At 43.0% G+C, this 15,363-nt stretch overlaps 1 protein-coding gene across 2 annotated transcripts in view; it reads left to right on the top strand.

The window, feature by feature from the left end:
* Nucleotides 1-15,363, top strand: part of cnih3 (cornichon family AMPA receptor auxiliary protein 3) — a 111,007-nt gene that overhangs the window by 18,422 nt on the left and 77,222 nt on the right. For both annotated transcript variants that reach the window (XM_061754842.1, XM_061754841.1), the window contains exon 2: nt 12,006-12,074. In XM_061754842.1, the coding sequence (XP_061610826.1) occupies nt 12,006-12,074 (69 nt within the window). The remainder of the gene's footprint in view (nt 1-12,005; nt 12,075-15,363) is intronic.

Genomic DNA, 15,363 nt, shown 5'->3' with positions numbered 1-15,363 from the left:
ACCAGGCAACAAACAAGCTAAGGTTTCACTCAGGTCAGGCTACAAGTCTTTCAGGATTTGGTTTGGGAAGCTGAGTCCATGACGAGCTTCACAAATCTCAAAATAACTGCTCCCGGAGGTGGAAGCCAATCTTATTTGAGCAGAACAGACACATACACACAGCCATGTGCACAGAGATTTGAGAGGGCAGGTGATCAAGCCGCAAAAAGGGCACCCACGGAAAATATAAAATATTCGTCGATGGGGGGGGGGGGCTTCTTTCCATCTTTCCTGATCAGAAAGTGGTGTGTGTGGGGTGCAGGCGGGGTGGTGTGTGTGTGTGGGCGGGGGGGGGGGGGGGGGGGGGGGGGGGGGGGGGGGGGGGGGGGGATTTGTGGCTGACAGATTTGGTAATCATCAAGGTTGTTTATGCATTTCTCAATTGTAAAACTGAATTGAGGAAATGTTTTATGAGTTTTATCAGTGTTGACACACTGTCACCTGTTCACTGTGACAAAATATTTGAAGAAGGTAATCAATACTGAAAACACAATATTTTTCAGATAGATGATTCAACAATGTATATAATTTACATACTATTGATTCTTGAGTGTGTCTCTTGATTGCTTTTCACTGAAACTGGTTATAATACAAAATCACTTAACTAAATAAATGATGCATGTCACTATGTCTATATTGCCTTTCCCCTCATGCTTCACAGAAAGTCTGACAGCAGCATACAGAAAACTCTGGAGATGTCTGCGAGGAAACGATTAGTTTCATTTGATTTCCTCAGAGTGAAGTGAAGGGTTAACTGTGCCAACACTATTTATCAACATCAGGGAAACTGGCTTCTCCAGCTGTCTCCCTCTGCCAAGGTGTTCTGCACAGATACAGGCCCTGTAGGGAGCATGCAAGCGATTAAAGTAGTAGCCAACTCCCAGCTCATGGACTGCCATTGACCTCTGGGAAGTCTGCAGCACAGATTTCGATATTGCTTGCTAAATCCTACTAAGGATTAGGTAAATGTTGCATGATGGAGCTAGAAAAACAATCAACAATGTTGTTGTTAATCTTTGTGTAGTGTACTGAATAAAATGTGTTGAACTGTATTTGTTTGAATTGCTGTTGTGAACACTAGTTAAAAGTTTGTTTGGTTCTTTGTGTGGATGGATACTGGGGTGTCCTGCGTTCCGAGGGGTCTGTGAACATTTCAGGTTTTTTTTTTGTTTTAATGATTGATTGAAGGGGTGGTGGTCCAATGGGATTGGGGGAAGGAGGTGGGTCGTGGGGGGTCTGCACCTGGTTTTTCGACGCGAACGGATTTTTGGGACTGTTTTCAATGCGAACGGACTTTTGACTGTTGGCAACGCGAACGGATTTACTATTTCAAAGCCACGGGTCCTGCCTGCTCAACGCCACCGGGCTGCCGCTTCGACGCTACGGGATCCAGTCGCTGTGCCTACTGAAGCGTTTTGAGGGCTCGTTCCTACGAGTTAGGGTTTCTTTTCCCCAGTGAACTGAGGTTTCAACGGTTTTGTGAGTACTGCCTTTGAGGGCTACATGTGAGGGCTCGTCCGGGATTGTTATTGTTCACTAGTGTATTGGTGAGCAAAGAGGGAAAAAAAAAAAAAAAAAGGAAGAAATTCGGTCAATGTTGACCGGGGTTGTAATAGTACTGTATTCACAATACTGAGTGTGTTTTGTGTGACTGGTTTTGAAAAAAAACCAAAAAAAAAAAAACTCAAAACAAAACATGGAGTCCGAACAAATAATCAAATGGTGTGACGCCAAAGGTATTGATGTTAAGAATTCTATTGTGCTTAGTGGGGTTTCTCTTGATGTTACTGATGTGAACATTTATAAGGTACTTGAGGAAGTTAAAATTTTTGGTCGCACTAAAATCAGAGGACGGTGTCTAACACCCACAAACAACAATCAGTCCGTATTAGTTGAGACCACAGATGACATGACTAAAACTGACTTACCTGAACAGTTGGTTGCTGGGGACCCGTCAGACTTGTGGGTAGTAAGTGTCCCTGATTTTCAGACTTTCCATGTGACTAGTGAGAAAAGAGGTTTCCAATCCAAGCTAGTATCATTCTTAGCCAGTGAAGGAAATACTTTAGATGATGTGACAGGTTTGCTTAAGACCACGCCTGCCCCACCCGCTGTTCCTGACTTGAACACAGAGCTTGTCAATGCCATCTCTTTGCTTGTGGAAAAATGTCAAGCCCCGCCTATGGACGGACAATGCTATCGAAAACTTCGCTTCTTCTCGGGCATAAAGCCAACGCTACCTGGAGAAGAGGAGTATGACTCTTGGGCGGAACAGACCACCCACCTGCTGGATGAGTGGCAATGTTCTGATGTTGTCAAGAAACAGAGAATCGCTGAAAGTCTCAAAGGGCCTGCAGCAGATATTGTCCGGGGTTTAAGAGCCACTAACCCCAGTGCCACTGCCAATGAGTATCTTAAGGCCCTAGAAACAGCTTTTGGGACCACAGATAGTGCAGCTGATCTCATGGTAAAGTTCCGTAACACACTCCAGCAAGAAACTGAGAAGTTGTCAGGATACTTACTCAGGTTAGACAAACTGCTGCACGCTGTTCATCGGAAAGGTGGGATCGACGTCACTGACATGAACAGGACACGCATCGAGCAAATTGCTAGAGGTGCTCTCACTCATGATTTTGCTGCACTTCGTATAAGGATGACTTACAAGCTAAAGCCCGCTCCAAGCTTCACAGAGCTCCTTCGTGAGGTAAGAGAAGAAGAGGGGATGGTTCTTGAAAGAGAAAGAGTGAAGAATGTTGTTTCTTCATCTGCGGTTAAGTGTGCAGGTTGTGCTACGGCGTCACTGGTGTCAAAACAACCAGAGTCTGCACCATCAGTAGCTGTTGGAGTGGAGACCGACCATGCCATAGAGAATCTGAAGAAGGAAATTCAGGGGCTTAAAAGTGATATTGCACGTCTGCTATCTGTCTCTGTCGCTACATCAGAAAGTCCACCACAGCATGCAATCCAGAACCACACTCAAAAAGATGCTGTAAAATATGCAAGTGGGAAAGAGAGAACTCCCAGATTTCAATATGGTGCAGATGTTTTTTGCTACAAATGTGGTGAAGATGGTCATTTTCAGCGGGAGTGTGAAAACCCAGAGAATCTCCGAAAAGTAAATAAGCGTCTCCTGAAAGCAAAACAGCTGATGGGAAACTTCCCAGGAGCTCAGTAAAGGAATGGCCTGATGCTCTGGAGAGAACACGTTCCACAAAGTGTGATACGCTAAAAGAAAGCAAGGCTGATTTGCCAGAGGGTTTAATTGGACCTAGTTCTGTTGTTCCTGTACAAGTTGAGGGCATCTACGCCAAAGCTTTGCTTGATAGTGGGTCCCAAGTTAGCCTGCTGTACCGCTCCTTTTATGACAAGTATCTGAAACACCTGCCCTTGACCCCTATTGAGTGCTTGGAGATTTGGGGCCTCAGTGTAGACCGATATCCATATGATGGTTATATGTGTTTGAAACTTGAGTTTGCTGGAGATGTAGTGGGTGTAGCTAAGACCATAGAAACACTTGTGCTTGTGTGTCCAGACCCAGCCATGAAAGGTGAGATTTCTATTGTGGTTGGCACAAACACTTCCATAGTTCGGAGCTTATTTCATTCCTGCAAGACACAAAATGGAGATAATTTCTTACATAACATGTCTGTTCACCCCGCAATAAAAGAGGCTTATGAGAAGTTTCGGAGCACCCCAGATGACACAGCTGACCTAAAAAGAGGAACAGTCTGGTTCACTCGAGAGAAGCCCTTAGTGCTGTCTCCTGGTGGCGTTGCAAAAGTGGTTGGCGTGCCAAAATTTGTTGGGGGGTTTTCTGGTCAGGCTGTTCTTGTAGAACGCCCAGAGGAGGGTTACTTCCCTGAAGAACTGTTAGTGATGCCTGTTGTTGATAAAGCAAGCGCTGTTCATTGTCGTCGTATCACAGTAACTTTGAGAAATGTATCAAATCATTCTGTGACATTGAAACGTGGTATGCAAATTGCTCATTTGCACAGGGTGGATGTAATAAATGCAGTCCCTGAAAAGAAGTCCTCTAAGCCGTCCACATCTCAACTATCCCCCTCGTCTTTCAACTTCGCAGATTCTCCTGTGCCTCCTGAGTGGAAGGAGAGGCTGTGTCAGAGAATGATGGAAAGGAAAGAGGTTTTCTCCTGTAGTGAGTTTGACGTTGGTTGTGCAAAGAGCACACAACACAGCATTTGAGTGACGGAGGAAAAACCATTCAGAGAACGCTCTAGACGCTTACCTCCAAAGGATTTGGAGGATGTGAGAAAACATTGAAATGATTTGAAAGAAGCTGGAATAATTTCAGAGTCTAGAAGTCCCTATGCGTCACCTATCGTTGTGGTCCGAAAGAAAAATGGGACCATACGTATGTGCGTGGATTACAGGACATTAAATAGGAGAACAATTCCTGACCAGTACACAGTCCCACGTGTGGAGGATGCCCTGACATGCCTGAGTGGTAGCAAATGGTTCAGCGTGCTTGATCTCCGAAGTGGCTACTATCAGATCCCTTTATGTGATGCTGACAAAGAAAAAACGGCATTTACCTGTCCGGCAGGATTTTATCAATTTGAGAGAATGCCACAAGGCATCTGCGGAGCACCAGCCACGTTTCAGCGTATCATGGAAAGGACGGTTGGTGATATGAATCTGCTGGAAGTGTTAGTGTACCTTGATGATGTCATTTTTTTCGGGAGAACAATGGAGGAACGTGAGCAGCGCCTTCTTAAAGTGCTTGACAGATTAAAGGAAGAGGGACTTAAATTATCTTTGGATAAATGTCAGTTCTGCTGTCCCTCTGTAACCTATCTTGGGCATGTCGTTTCTAGCAATCGCATTGCTACTGATCCTTCAAAGATCGAAGCTGTGAAGTCGTGGCCACGCCCAGAGAACATCACTGCTCTCCGTTCTTTTCTTGGGTTTTGCGGATACTACCGACGGTTTGTGAAAGATTTTTCCAGAGTCTGTCATCCGCTCAATCAGCTACTGCAGGGCTGCATTGTGACTGGAAGGCCAGGAGGAAAGACTAAAATGGAAAAGAACAACAACGAGAAAGAGAACTCAAAAACAGAGTGGTACCACCCCTCAGAGCCGTTTGGGGCAAGGTGGAATGAAGACTGTGAGAAAGCTTTTGAGAAATTAAAGGTCAGTCTTACAGAATCACCTGTCCTAGCAATCGCAAACCCAAATCTGGCTTATGTTCTGGCTGTTGATGCAAGTAGAGAAGGCTTAGGAGGTGTCCTCTATCAGGACCAAGGAGAAGGTTTGCGCCCGGTTGCATTTGTATTTAGGAGCCTCTCTCCGTCAGAAAAAAATTATCCCACGCATAAACTTTAATTTCTGGCTTTAAAATGGGCTGTCACTACCAAGCTGCATGATTATCTCTATGGAGTCAAGTTTGAGGTTCACACAGACAATAACTCGTTAACATATGTCTTAACCACTGCTAAGTTGGACGCAACAGGACATAGATGGTTAGCGGAGCTATCAATGTATGATTTCAGCCTGAAATATCGCTCTGGAAAACAAAACATTGATGCAGATGCCTTGTCACGGCGTCCTCATGCTGACAGCGATGTGTCAGGTGAAGAGGAAGTGTCCATGTCTCCTACCAGCGTCCAAGCTGTCTGTCACATGTCGTCAATTAGAACACCTTATCCTCACCGTTGCAGAGCTGTGGATCTCCTGGGCTCATCCAAGCATGCTGTACCCAGAGCTTATTGTAGTGTGTTATCTGTAAGCACTCAGCCACTGCCCCAAATGTCTTTAGCTGACATCTCACATTCTCAGCAGGAAGACCCATGCATCGGAGAAGTGTGGTGTGCTGTTTTGCAGAACTTTGCGGACCGGGCTAACAAACGAAAACATCCGGATGTGTCGTTGTTAAAAGAGTGGGAAAAGTTAAAGGTCAAGGACTCTGTACTGTACTGAATCAGTAAGCCTCCCAACAAACTCTTACTCCCACAGAAGTTCCGAGAAACTGTTCTTCAGTCTTTGCATGACCAGTCAGGTCACCTTGGGTTTGACAAAACCTATTTGTTGGTGCGAGAGAGATTTTACTGGCCTCGTATGAAAACACAGGTTGAGACGTATTGTAAAAATTGTCCAAGGTGTATTCAGAGAAAAACGCTGCCCAAGAGAGCTGCTGGGTTGTCACATCTTACCAGTGAGGGGCCGATGGATCTTGTCTGTATGGATTTCTTGACAATTGACCCTGACTCCAGAAACATTTGTAATGTGCTTGTAGTTACAGATCACTACACACGTTATGCTCAAGCTTTTGCGGCTTAGGATCAAAAGGCGTCAACAGTTGCTAAGGTCCTGTGGGAACAATATTTTGTCCACTAAGGTCTACCGAAGCGAGTACACTCGGATCAAGGCAGAGATTTCGAGAGCCGCCTCATTCATGAACTGTTGAGTGTGCTTGGTATAAAGAAGTCTAGAACCACACCCTACCACCCGCAGGGTGACCCGCAACCTGAGCGTTTCAATAGAACTCTTCTCAACATGCTCGGTACTCTTGATGCACAGCACAAAAGTAAATGGAGTAAATACATCAGTCAGCTGGTGCATGCATACAACTGCACGCTAAATGAGTCAACAGGCCACTCGCCATATTTTCTCATGTTCAGTCGAGAGGCTAGACTGCCAGTAGATGTGGCATTTGGAGTCTCAAGTGATGGTACATCCACCAAGTCCTATCTGAAATACGTCAAAAACATGAAACGAGAATTACAGACTGCCTACCAGCTCGCCGAGAGCATGGCTAGAAAAAAAAATGAAGGGAACAAACAACGCTACGATCAGAGAGTTCGTTTCTGTTCATTAGTCTCTGGTGACAGGGTGTTAATCAGAAATCTTGGACTGCAAGGAAAACACAAGCTAGCTGATCGCTGGAAAGCTACACCATACGTTGTGGAGAGTCAACTCCCTGGTTTGCCTGTGTTCAAGTTGAAGCCAGAGAACGGACAAGGCTCTAACAAAGTATTGCACCGAAATCACATTCTGCCCATTGGACAGGAAGTGAAATTGAATGTGGAAAAGAACGAAGATACACTTCAACGCAAAAGGAGAGCCAGCAAAAGACTCAAAGCAAAGAGGGCTGAAAACTGTAATCTTTCTGGTGTACCAGCGCTTGATCATGTTGAAAAGATTGAGTCTGCATCTGACTCAGAAGAGGATGAAATGGGTGTGTGGTATGATTATCACTCCATATGTGAGTCAAGACAACCGGAAGCTCAGGAAACTGTTCAATCAGAACCTGTCAGCATGGATTTGGATCAAGTTGTCCCTCCAATTAACCAAGAGATGGATGAGGTTACAGTTGAGGCATCTGCGGCAACAGATGACGATGGATCCGTAGTGCAAGATGAGACTTTTGAAAGTACTGTTGATACTGGAAGGGACACTGAAGCACAGACATTCGATGTAACGACTGCGAGACAAGACTGTTACAGAGAGTTCAGACGAGGCACGACGGCCTCAAAGACTGAAAAGGGTTCCTACCCGACTAACCTATGACTTGTTAGGGAGTCCAAGCTCTGTGGCAGTTAGTACTCATACTGTCTCTCTTGCTAAGGTTGATGATAAGACAGATGGCTTATCTCCATCACCTTTGAAGTACAGGAGCACTTTTTATAAGTGGATTGGTTTGAGAGGGGAGTGTTTATCCTGTTCATAAAAGGTTATGTTGTTATACATGTCATGAGGGCATGACCATTTTTTTTGGTGGGGGGAGAGTGTAGTGTACTGACTAAAATGTGTTGAACTGTATTTGTTTGAATTGCTGTTGTGAAAACTAGTTAAAAGTTTGTTTGGTTCTTTGTGTGGATGGATACTGGGGTGTCCCGCATTCCGAGGGGTCTGTGAACATTTCAGGGTTTTTTTTGTTTTAATGATTGATTGAAGGGGTGGTGGTCCAATGGGATTGGGGGAAGGAGGTGGGTCGTGGGGAGAAAAGAGCGGGAGATGCGGTGGGAAAAATAGTTTTTTTTCGGGGGGGTCTGCACCTGGTTTTTCGACGCAAACGGATTTTTGGGACTGTTTTCAACGCGAACGGACTTTTGACTGTTGGCAACGCGAACGGATTTACTATTTCAAAGCCACGGGTCCTGCCTGCTGAACGCCACGGGTCCTGCCTGCTCAACGCCACCGGGCTGCCGCTTCGACGCTACGGGACCCAGTCGCTGTGCCTACTGAAGCGTTTTGAGGGCTCGTTCCTACGACAATCGGTTTGGGTTTCTTTTCCCCAGTGAACTGAGGGTTCAACGGTTTTGTGAGTACCTTGTGCCTTTGAGGGCTACATTTGAATTTTTAATTTGTTTCCTGTTTTAAAAACACTTCCAACAAGGATAACAAAAGTATGGCTTTGTCTGTAAACATGCAAACCTTTTGTGGACAAAGTCAGTCCTTTTTTTACTTTAATCATTTCAAACATTTGTGTTCAAACTAGTGATTACCAAGAAAAAAATGTCACATGCATCTCACACCTTTGGTGCATTTTGTTCATCAATCGTTAGTCAAGTTCGTCAATAAAACTGTAATCCGCCTCACCCGCCGTAGAAAGTATAAAACTTAAAGGGGAAACTTCATGTTATATTTTCCATCAATCCATCCATTTTCTGTACCGCTTATCCTCACTACGGTCGCGGGCATGTTGGATCCTATCCCAGCTAGCGAGTGGCGGGGTACACCCTGAACTGGTTGCCAGCCAATCGCAGGGCAAATATAAACAAACAACCATTCACACTCACATTCACACTTACGGGCAATTTAGAGTCTTCAATTATCTATCCTACCATGCATGTTTTTGGGATGTGGGAGGAAACCGGAGTACCCGGAGAAAATCTATGCAGGCACGGGGAGAACATGCAAACTCCACACAGGCGAGGCCGGATTTGAACCCGAGTCCCTCAGAACTGTGAGGCAGACGTGCTAACCAGTCGGTCATGTGATGCGTATCAGTCCTTACTTCATTCCTGCCTGCTTTATTTACTGACAAAACCATACAGAGTTAGTAAATATTCAGCAAAGACAAGCCAAAATTCAGTCAGATCCACTTATCTAGCCAGATAATGGCTAAAGAAGTAGTAAGATTCGGCCATGCGGCATGGGAAATTGGCTAAGGCAGCTAGCTATTAGCCATGAGCCGCTAACGGCGGCGCCTGGCGACTGATGAGAACAGCCGTAGCGAGTCAGCACATTTTCCATTAGCTGGCTAGATAAGTAGATCTGACCGATGTGTTGCCTGTGGCCTGATGGACCCCAATAAATGGACGTTTGAGTCTTTGAAAAAAGACTTTAAGATTTGTATTTGAGTACAGCTGCTCTAAACTGTCCATAGCAGTAAATGTGCAATGGATATTAAGTGTGCATGTTTGTGCAGATTATCCCACAATATGCAAAGATCTACAGTATTTACACATGATAAAACTGTATATGCAATCCCATCAGGCAGGAGAATAGCCTAGGGGTATGTAACACTGTAACAGAGTGAGGCAATGAACCAGGATCACTCTTTGGATCTACTGGGTAATAACATGTAAAAAGCTGCCTGTCAGTTATGGAGTCAAGGGAAATAATCAAGATCAGAGCAAACCTTAGCTGCGTCTAAGAAGGTAACACATTCACATACAAAACATGACACACATGCCGCTTATTTCTGCACATATTGTGCACGACAGTCATATTATTACACATTTTTATTACACATGCACATACCGATGCACTGGTAATCTTACAGCTGCCCTGTGGTGCACACCAAACACCAGAGACACAAAGTGAAACTCAACTGAATGAGAAACCCCTTTCTCATATATGAGCTCATTACCATTGAGGAACTTAGAACTTAGAGTGCCGGGGTCCAATTTGAAATCTAAAAATCAACACGTGAAACTAGGATCAGAAATTCCCAATTAAAAGTTAGGAAATTTGTGTTTGTTAGATTTTTTTCTTTGTTGTAACAATTCTTATATATATATCATGAGTGTCATTGTGAAGATTACTTTGCTTGGTCATGTGACATCTGTGACACCTATGGTGCATGCAGCAATGCCAGTACATTCACCTGTGACTGCATTAATGGCATCCCTCCGTTTGGACAGTTCTGTAAACCAATCTCAAGTAAGTGCAGCTCTTATGAAACTGTTGAAACAACAGTCCATAAAAGTCAAGCATAGCTGGTGTCCAATCCATTTTCTTCTAATCATCGAGGTTGTGGGAGCAGCAGTCTAAATTGGGATCCCAAGACTTCCTTGTCTCTGGCCACCTCCTCCAGCTCCACTTAGTTGTTCCCAGGCCAGCTCTGACAAATTGTCCCTCCAGCATATTCTAGGTGTGCCCCAGGGTCACCTCCCAGTGGGACATAACTGGAACACTTCGTCGTGATCTGTCAGGGAGGAATATTTTTGAAGTGCCAGAGCCAACTCATCTGGCTCCTCACAATGCGGAGAATCAGTGGCTCTGACTCCCTCCTGGATGACAGAGCTTCTCTTTCCATAGATTAGAGTAAGCAAACCCACACGGCGGAAGAAGCTTCTTTTGGCCGCTTGTGCGCTAGATCTTGTTCTTTAGGTGACTCACCAAAGCTTGATGAGGGTGGGAATGTAGGTGGACTTATAAATTGGAAGCTTCCTGTTTTCGCTCAACTATCACGTCCCCACACCAGTTCCATGCAGTGAATGCATTACTGCAGACGGCCGTGTTGAATCGACTTTGGATTTCACAATGCATCCGTCACTCACACGTAACCAAGACCACAATAGACTAGAACTCCTCTATCTGTTCCACCTGAAGAAAGACTTTGTTCCAAACCCGTAAGGCACAATTCACCCATTCGCAAATGAAGAACATGGCCTCCAATTTATAGGGGCTAATTCCAGTCCCAGCAGCTCCACACTCAGCTTGGAACCATCCCAGCAAATGTTGCCGTTTACCGATTATTCAGGCTATCTTGTGTTAAGAGAACATGCAAACTCCACACAGGCGAGGCCGGATTTGAACCCGGGTCCTCAGAACTGTGAGGCAGATGTGCTAACCAATTGTCCACCGTGCTGCCAAATATATTGTTATTATTAATAAATATTTGTGATATAAGATAATCTTAATTAGTCTCACAATGGGGAAATTTACATCATTTCAGCAGCTATTGTGGATATGGGAAATATAAATGTGTAATATGAATAGCGTCCAAAAGAAGACGAAATTACATTACTTCTTAAATTTACTTCTTGTACGCCTACAAGAAGTACATTGCACAAAACCAAAACTATTATCCTTACATAAACTATCCAGTTCAGTCTGTCAGCAATGTTATTTGTTTGTTTGCAAAATAGAGTGCTGCGTTTTAATTTTGATGTTGAGATCTGATTATTCGACTTGAAGACTTTTTTTTGTTTGTTTTTTGTTACCAGGGCTGAAAATAAAATTGGCAGAGGTGAATTAATCCATAGACGCCGCTATTTTGAATGTGGAATATCGAAATCTCATATACTGGTACTTTGATTCAGGCTGCAACTGCGTTCGACATTATAAGGTTGATGTAATAAAAACATTCAATGACAAATATTGTAGCCATGATTTATTAACTATTATGATTATGACTGTCACACGGAAATATTCTTGGTAATTTCACAGATGGGAATTCAGACAAATTTGGACAAATTGTTCTGGAAGTGAATTTTTATCGGTTGGCAGCTCTGTACACACACACACACATGCACACACACACATATACATATATATATATGTAGTCATGTGATTGACAGGTGATGAGTCCACGACGTCTTCTGCCTCTCATCCCAAATCATCTGGGATAGGAGATACAGGAGATATATCCCAATATTGGGACTTTTATTAATCACCTAATTGTTGGAATTTTTTTCATTTAATCAGCTCATTCCTCTAAAAAAATGCAATGGTCCAATGATCACAAAGTCATTATATGTATTTTTCATTCTCAGATAACAGCTTTTGATGAGCTCCAGGCTGACTTCAAGGTGCCAATTGATCAAGGCAACCCACTCCATGCGGTAGGTTTGGTCTTTCTTCTTTAATCCATTGTTATTATGATTACTAATATATCTACGGTAGGGCTAGGGACGTGAATAACAAAAATTGACGGCCATTAAAACGCCAAAATTCTTGAATGAGCGGGGATAAACCACCAATTAACGTTTTCAGGTTTGGGTCCTCCCCAAAAAAAGAAAATAGAAAAAGAACAAAGAAAAAAAATTAACTAAATTTTGGGGTAAATTGCAAAAAGGTGAATCCGCGGCTATATATATGTACACACACACACACACACACTGACACACACACACATACAGACACTTTTCAGTCTCTATTTTCAGTATATGGTCTAGCTCAGGGGTCACCAACGTGGTTCCCGCGGGCATCATGTAGCCCCCAAGGACCACATGAGTAGACCGCGGGCCTGTCCTAAAAATAGCTGCTATTCTAAAAATTAAAATAAAATGCCGCCACATACCAGTGAGCTGCATATAACTTTTTTTTGTTGCTATTCTTTTTTAAATCACACCTGCAACAGTGTAACTCTGGAAATGATTTTTTTTTTTTTAATTAAAAACCTATTAGTTCAAAGGTCACTTTTGAGCACGTGACCAAACAGAGGATTCGTGGAGACAAGCTATGGTATGACTATGAGGAAAAGATTCACCCCCAAATATTTTGAGGATTTTTTAAAATTTATTTCGAAGTGCGTATCAAACTGGTAGCCCTTTGCATTAATCAGTACCCTCGAAGTAGCTCTAAGTTTCAAAACGGTTGGTGACCCCTGGTATATCTAGTGTTTCATAGTACAACCCCAATTCTAATAAAGTTGAGACGTTGTGTTAAACATAAATAAAAACAGAATACAACCATTTGCAAATCATGTTCAACCTATATTTAATTGAATACACTACGAAGACAAGATATTTAATGTTCAAACTGATAAACTTGATTGTTTTTAGCAAAAAAATCATTTACTTAGAATTTTATGGCTACAACATGTTCCAAAAAAGCTGGGACAGGTGGCAAAAAAGACTGAGGAAGTTTAGGAATGCTCATCAAACACCTGTTTGGAATATCCCACAGGTGAACAGGCTGGGTATAAAAGGAGTCTCTGAATTGCTCAAGAGGTTCACCTTTTTGTGAACAAGTGCATGAGAAAATAGTCGAACCGTTTAAGGACAATGTTCCTCAACTTACAATTGCAAGGAATTTAGGGATTTCATCATCTACGGTCCATAATATCTTCAAAAGGTTCAGAGAATTTGGAGAAATCACTGCATGTAAACCAACATTGAATGCCCGTGACCTTCGATCCCTCAGGGAAACGCCGCTGGCTTCTCTAGGCCCGAGCTCATCTAAGATGGGCTGATGCAAAGTGGAAAAGTGTTCTGTGGTCCGACGAGTCCACATTTCAAATTTTTTTTGGAAATTGTGGACGTCGTATCCTCCGGGCCAAAGAGGAAAAGAACCATCCGGACTGTTATGGACGAAAAGTTCAAAAGCCAGCATCTGTGATGGTATGGGGCTGTGTTAGTGCCAATGGCATGGGTAACTTACACATCTGTGAAGGCACCATTAATGCTGAAAGGTACATACAGGTTTTGGAGAAACATATGTTACCATCCAAGCGATGTCTTTTTCATGGACGCCCCTGCTTATTTCAGCAACACAATGCCAAACCACATTCTGGACGTGTTACAACAGCGTGGCTTCATTGTAAAAGAGTGCTGGTACTAGACTGGCCTGCCTGCAGTCCAGACCTGTCTCCCATTCAAAATGTGTGGCGCATCATGAAGCATAAAATATGACAATGGAGACCCCGGACTGTTGAACAGCTGAAGCTGGACATCAAGCAAAAATGGGAAATAATTCCACCTACAAAGCTTCAACAATTAGTGTCCTCAGTTCCCAAATGTTTATTGAATGTTGTTAAAAGAAAAGGTAATGTAACTCAGTGGTAAACATGACCCTGTCCCAGCTTTTTTGGAACGTGTTGCAGCCATAAAATTCTAAGTTAATGATTATTTGCTAAAAACAATAAAGTGCATCAGTTTGAACATTAAATATCTTGTCTTTGTAGTGTATTAAATTAAATATAGGTTGAACATGATTTGCAAATCATTGTATTCTGTTTTTAGTTATGTTTAACACAACGTCCCAGCTTCATTGGAATTGGGGTTGTATTTGCATTACTGTAAATTTGAATATTTAAAAATTATCAATTGAGTTTAATGTACTCTATAAGCCATGAATTAATTGAATTAAGATGCTATATGTTTAGGTTCTGTATGCTCTTTGTGGCGCATGAATTCTTATGCAATTCAATCTGCTTCATTAATCTTTGTTAACTGTGGGCCTGTGAAGCCCTTTGAAATTATTTTGTGATTAGGGGCTATACAATTAAATTTTCCTTGACAATTATCAAATAAGTAAATGTGTATCAGAAAAACTATTTTGACTTGAAGGTGGAAAGTACGGCGGCACGGTGGGCGACTGGTTAGAGCGTCAGCCTCACAGTTCTGAGGACCCGCGTTCAATCCCCGGCCCCGCCTGTGTGGAGTTTGCATGTTCTCCCCGTGCCTGCGTGGGTTTTCTCCGGGCACTCCGGTTTCCTCCCACATCCCAAAAACATGCATTAATTGGAGACTCTAAATTGCCCATAGGCATGACTGTGAGTGCGAATAGTTGTTTGTTTCTATGTGCCCTGCAATTGGCTGGCAACCAGTTCAGGGTGTACCCCGCCTCCTGCCCGATGACAGCTGGGATAGGCTCCAGCATGCCCGCAACCCTAGTGAGGAGAAGTAGCTCAGAAAATCGATGGCTGGATGGATGGGTGGAAAGTACATGCTAACAACTTTCAATATGAGTCTCCATTTTGGACGAAGCCACTCACCTCAGGGCACTGCAAGACAGTCTGCTCACTTACAATAATACTTCCAGCAGAATTTTGACACTTCATGTGACATTTGCAACTCTCTTGAGAGTATAAATGTCATCTGAGTCTTCTTGCTGCACTTTTACTTCATCATCTCTCACAGATTACACAGACTACTTTGTCTCGTGCTGTATTGTTTGACTGCTACTTAATTCCATGTCGACTGAATTAAATCATTTCAAAACCTCAGCAGTCAAATTTAAACAATGACTAAATAATAATTATGTAAATCTTAAATCATACAAAGAGAATAAATTAAATTAAACCAAACAACATCATACTAATGCTTTAACATAGAAACAGAAAATAAATCAATATTTAATGGTAAAGCACTGATTTGCAATTACAGCTTTTATGTGACTTGTCATGCT

The sequence above is a fragment of the Phyllopteryx taeniolatus genome, chromosome 18 (genome assembly GCF_024500385.1).
Source record: "Phyllopteryx taeniolatus isolate TA_2022b chromosome 18, UOR_Ptae_1.2, whole genome shotgun sequence".
Classification (NCBI taxonomy): Eukaryota; Metazoa; Chordata; class Actinopteri; order Syngnathiformes; family Syngnathidae; genus Phyllopteryx; species Phyllopteryx taeniolatus.
Note: the sequence above shows the minus strand (reverse complement) of the source record. Positions and strands in the feature narration are given on the sequence as shown.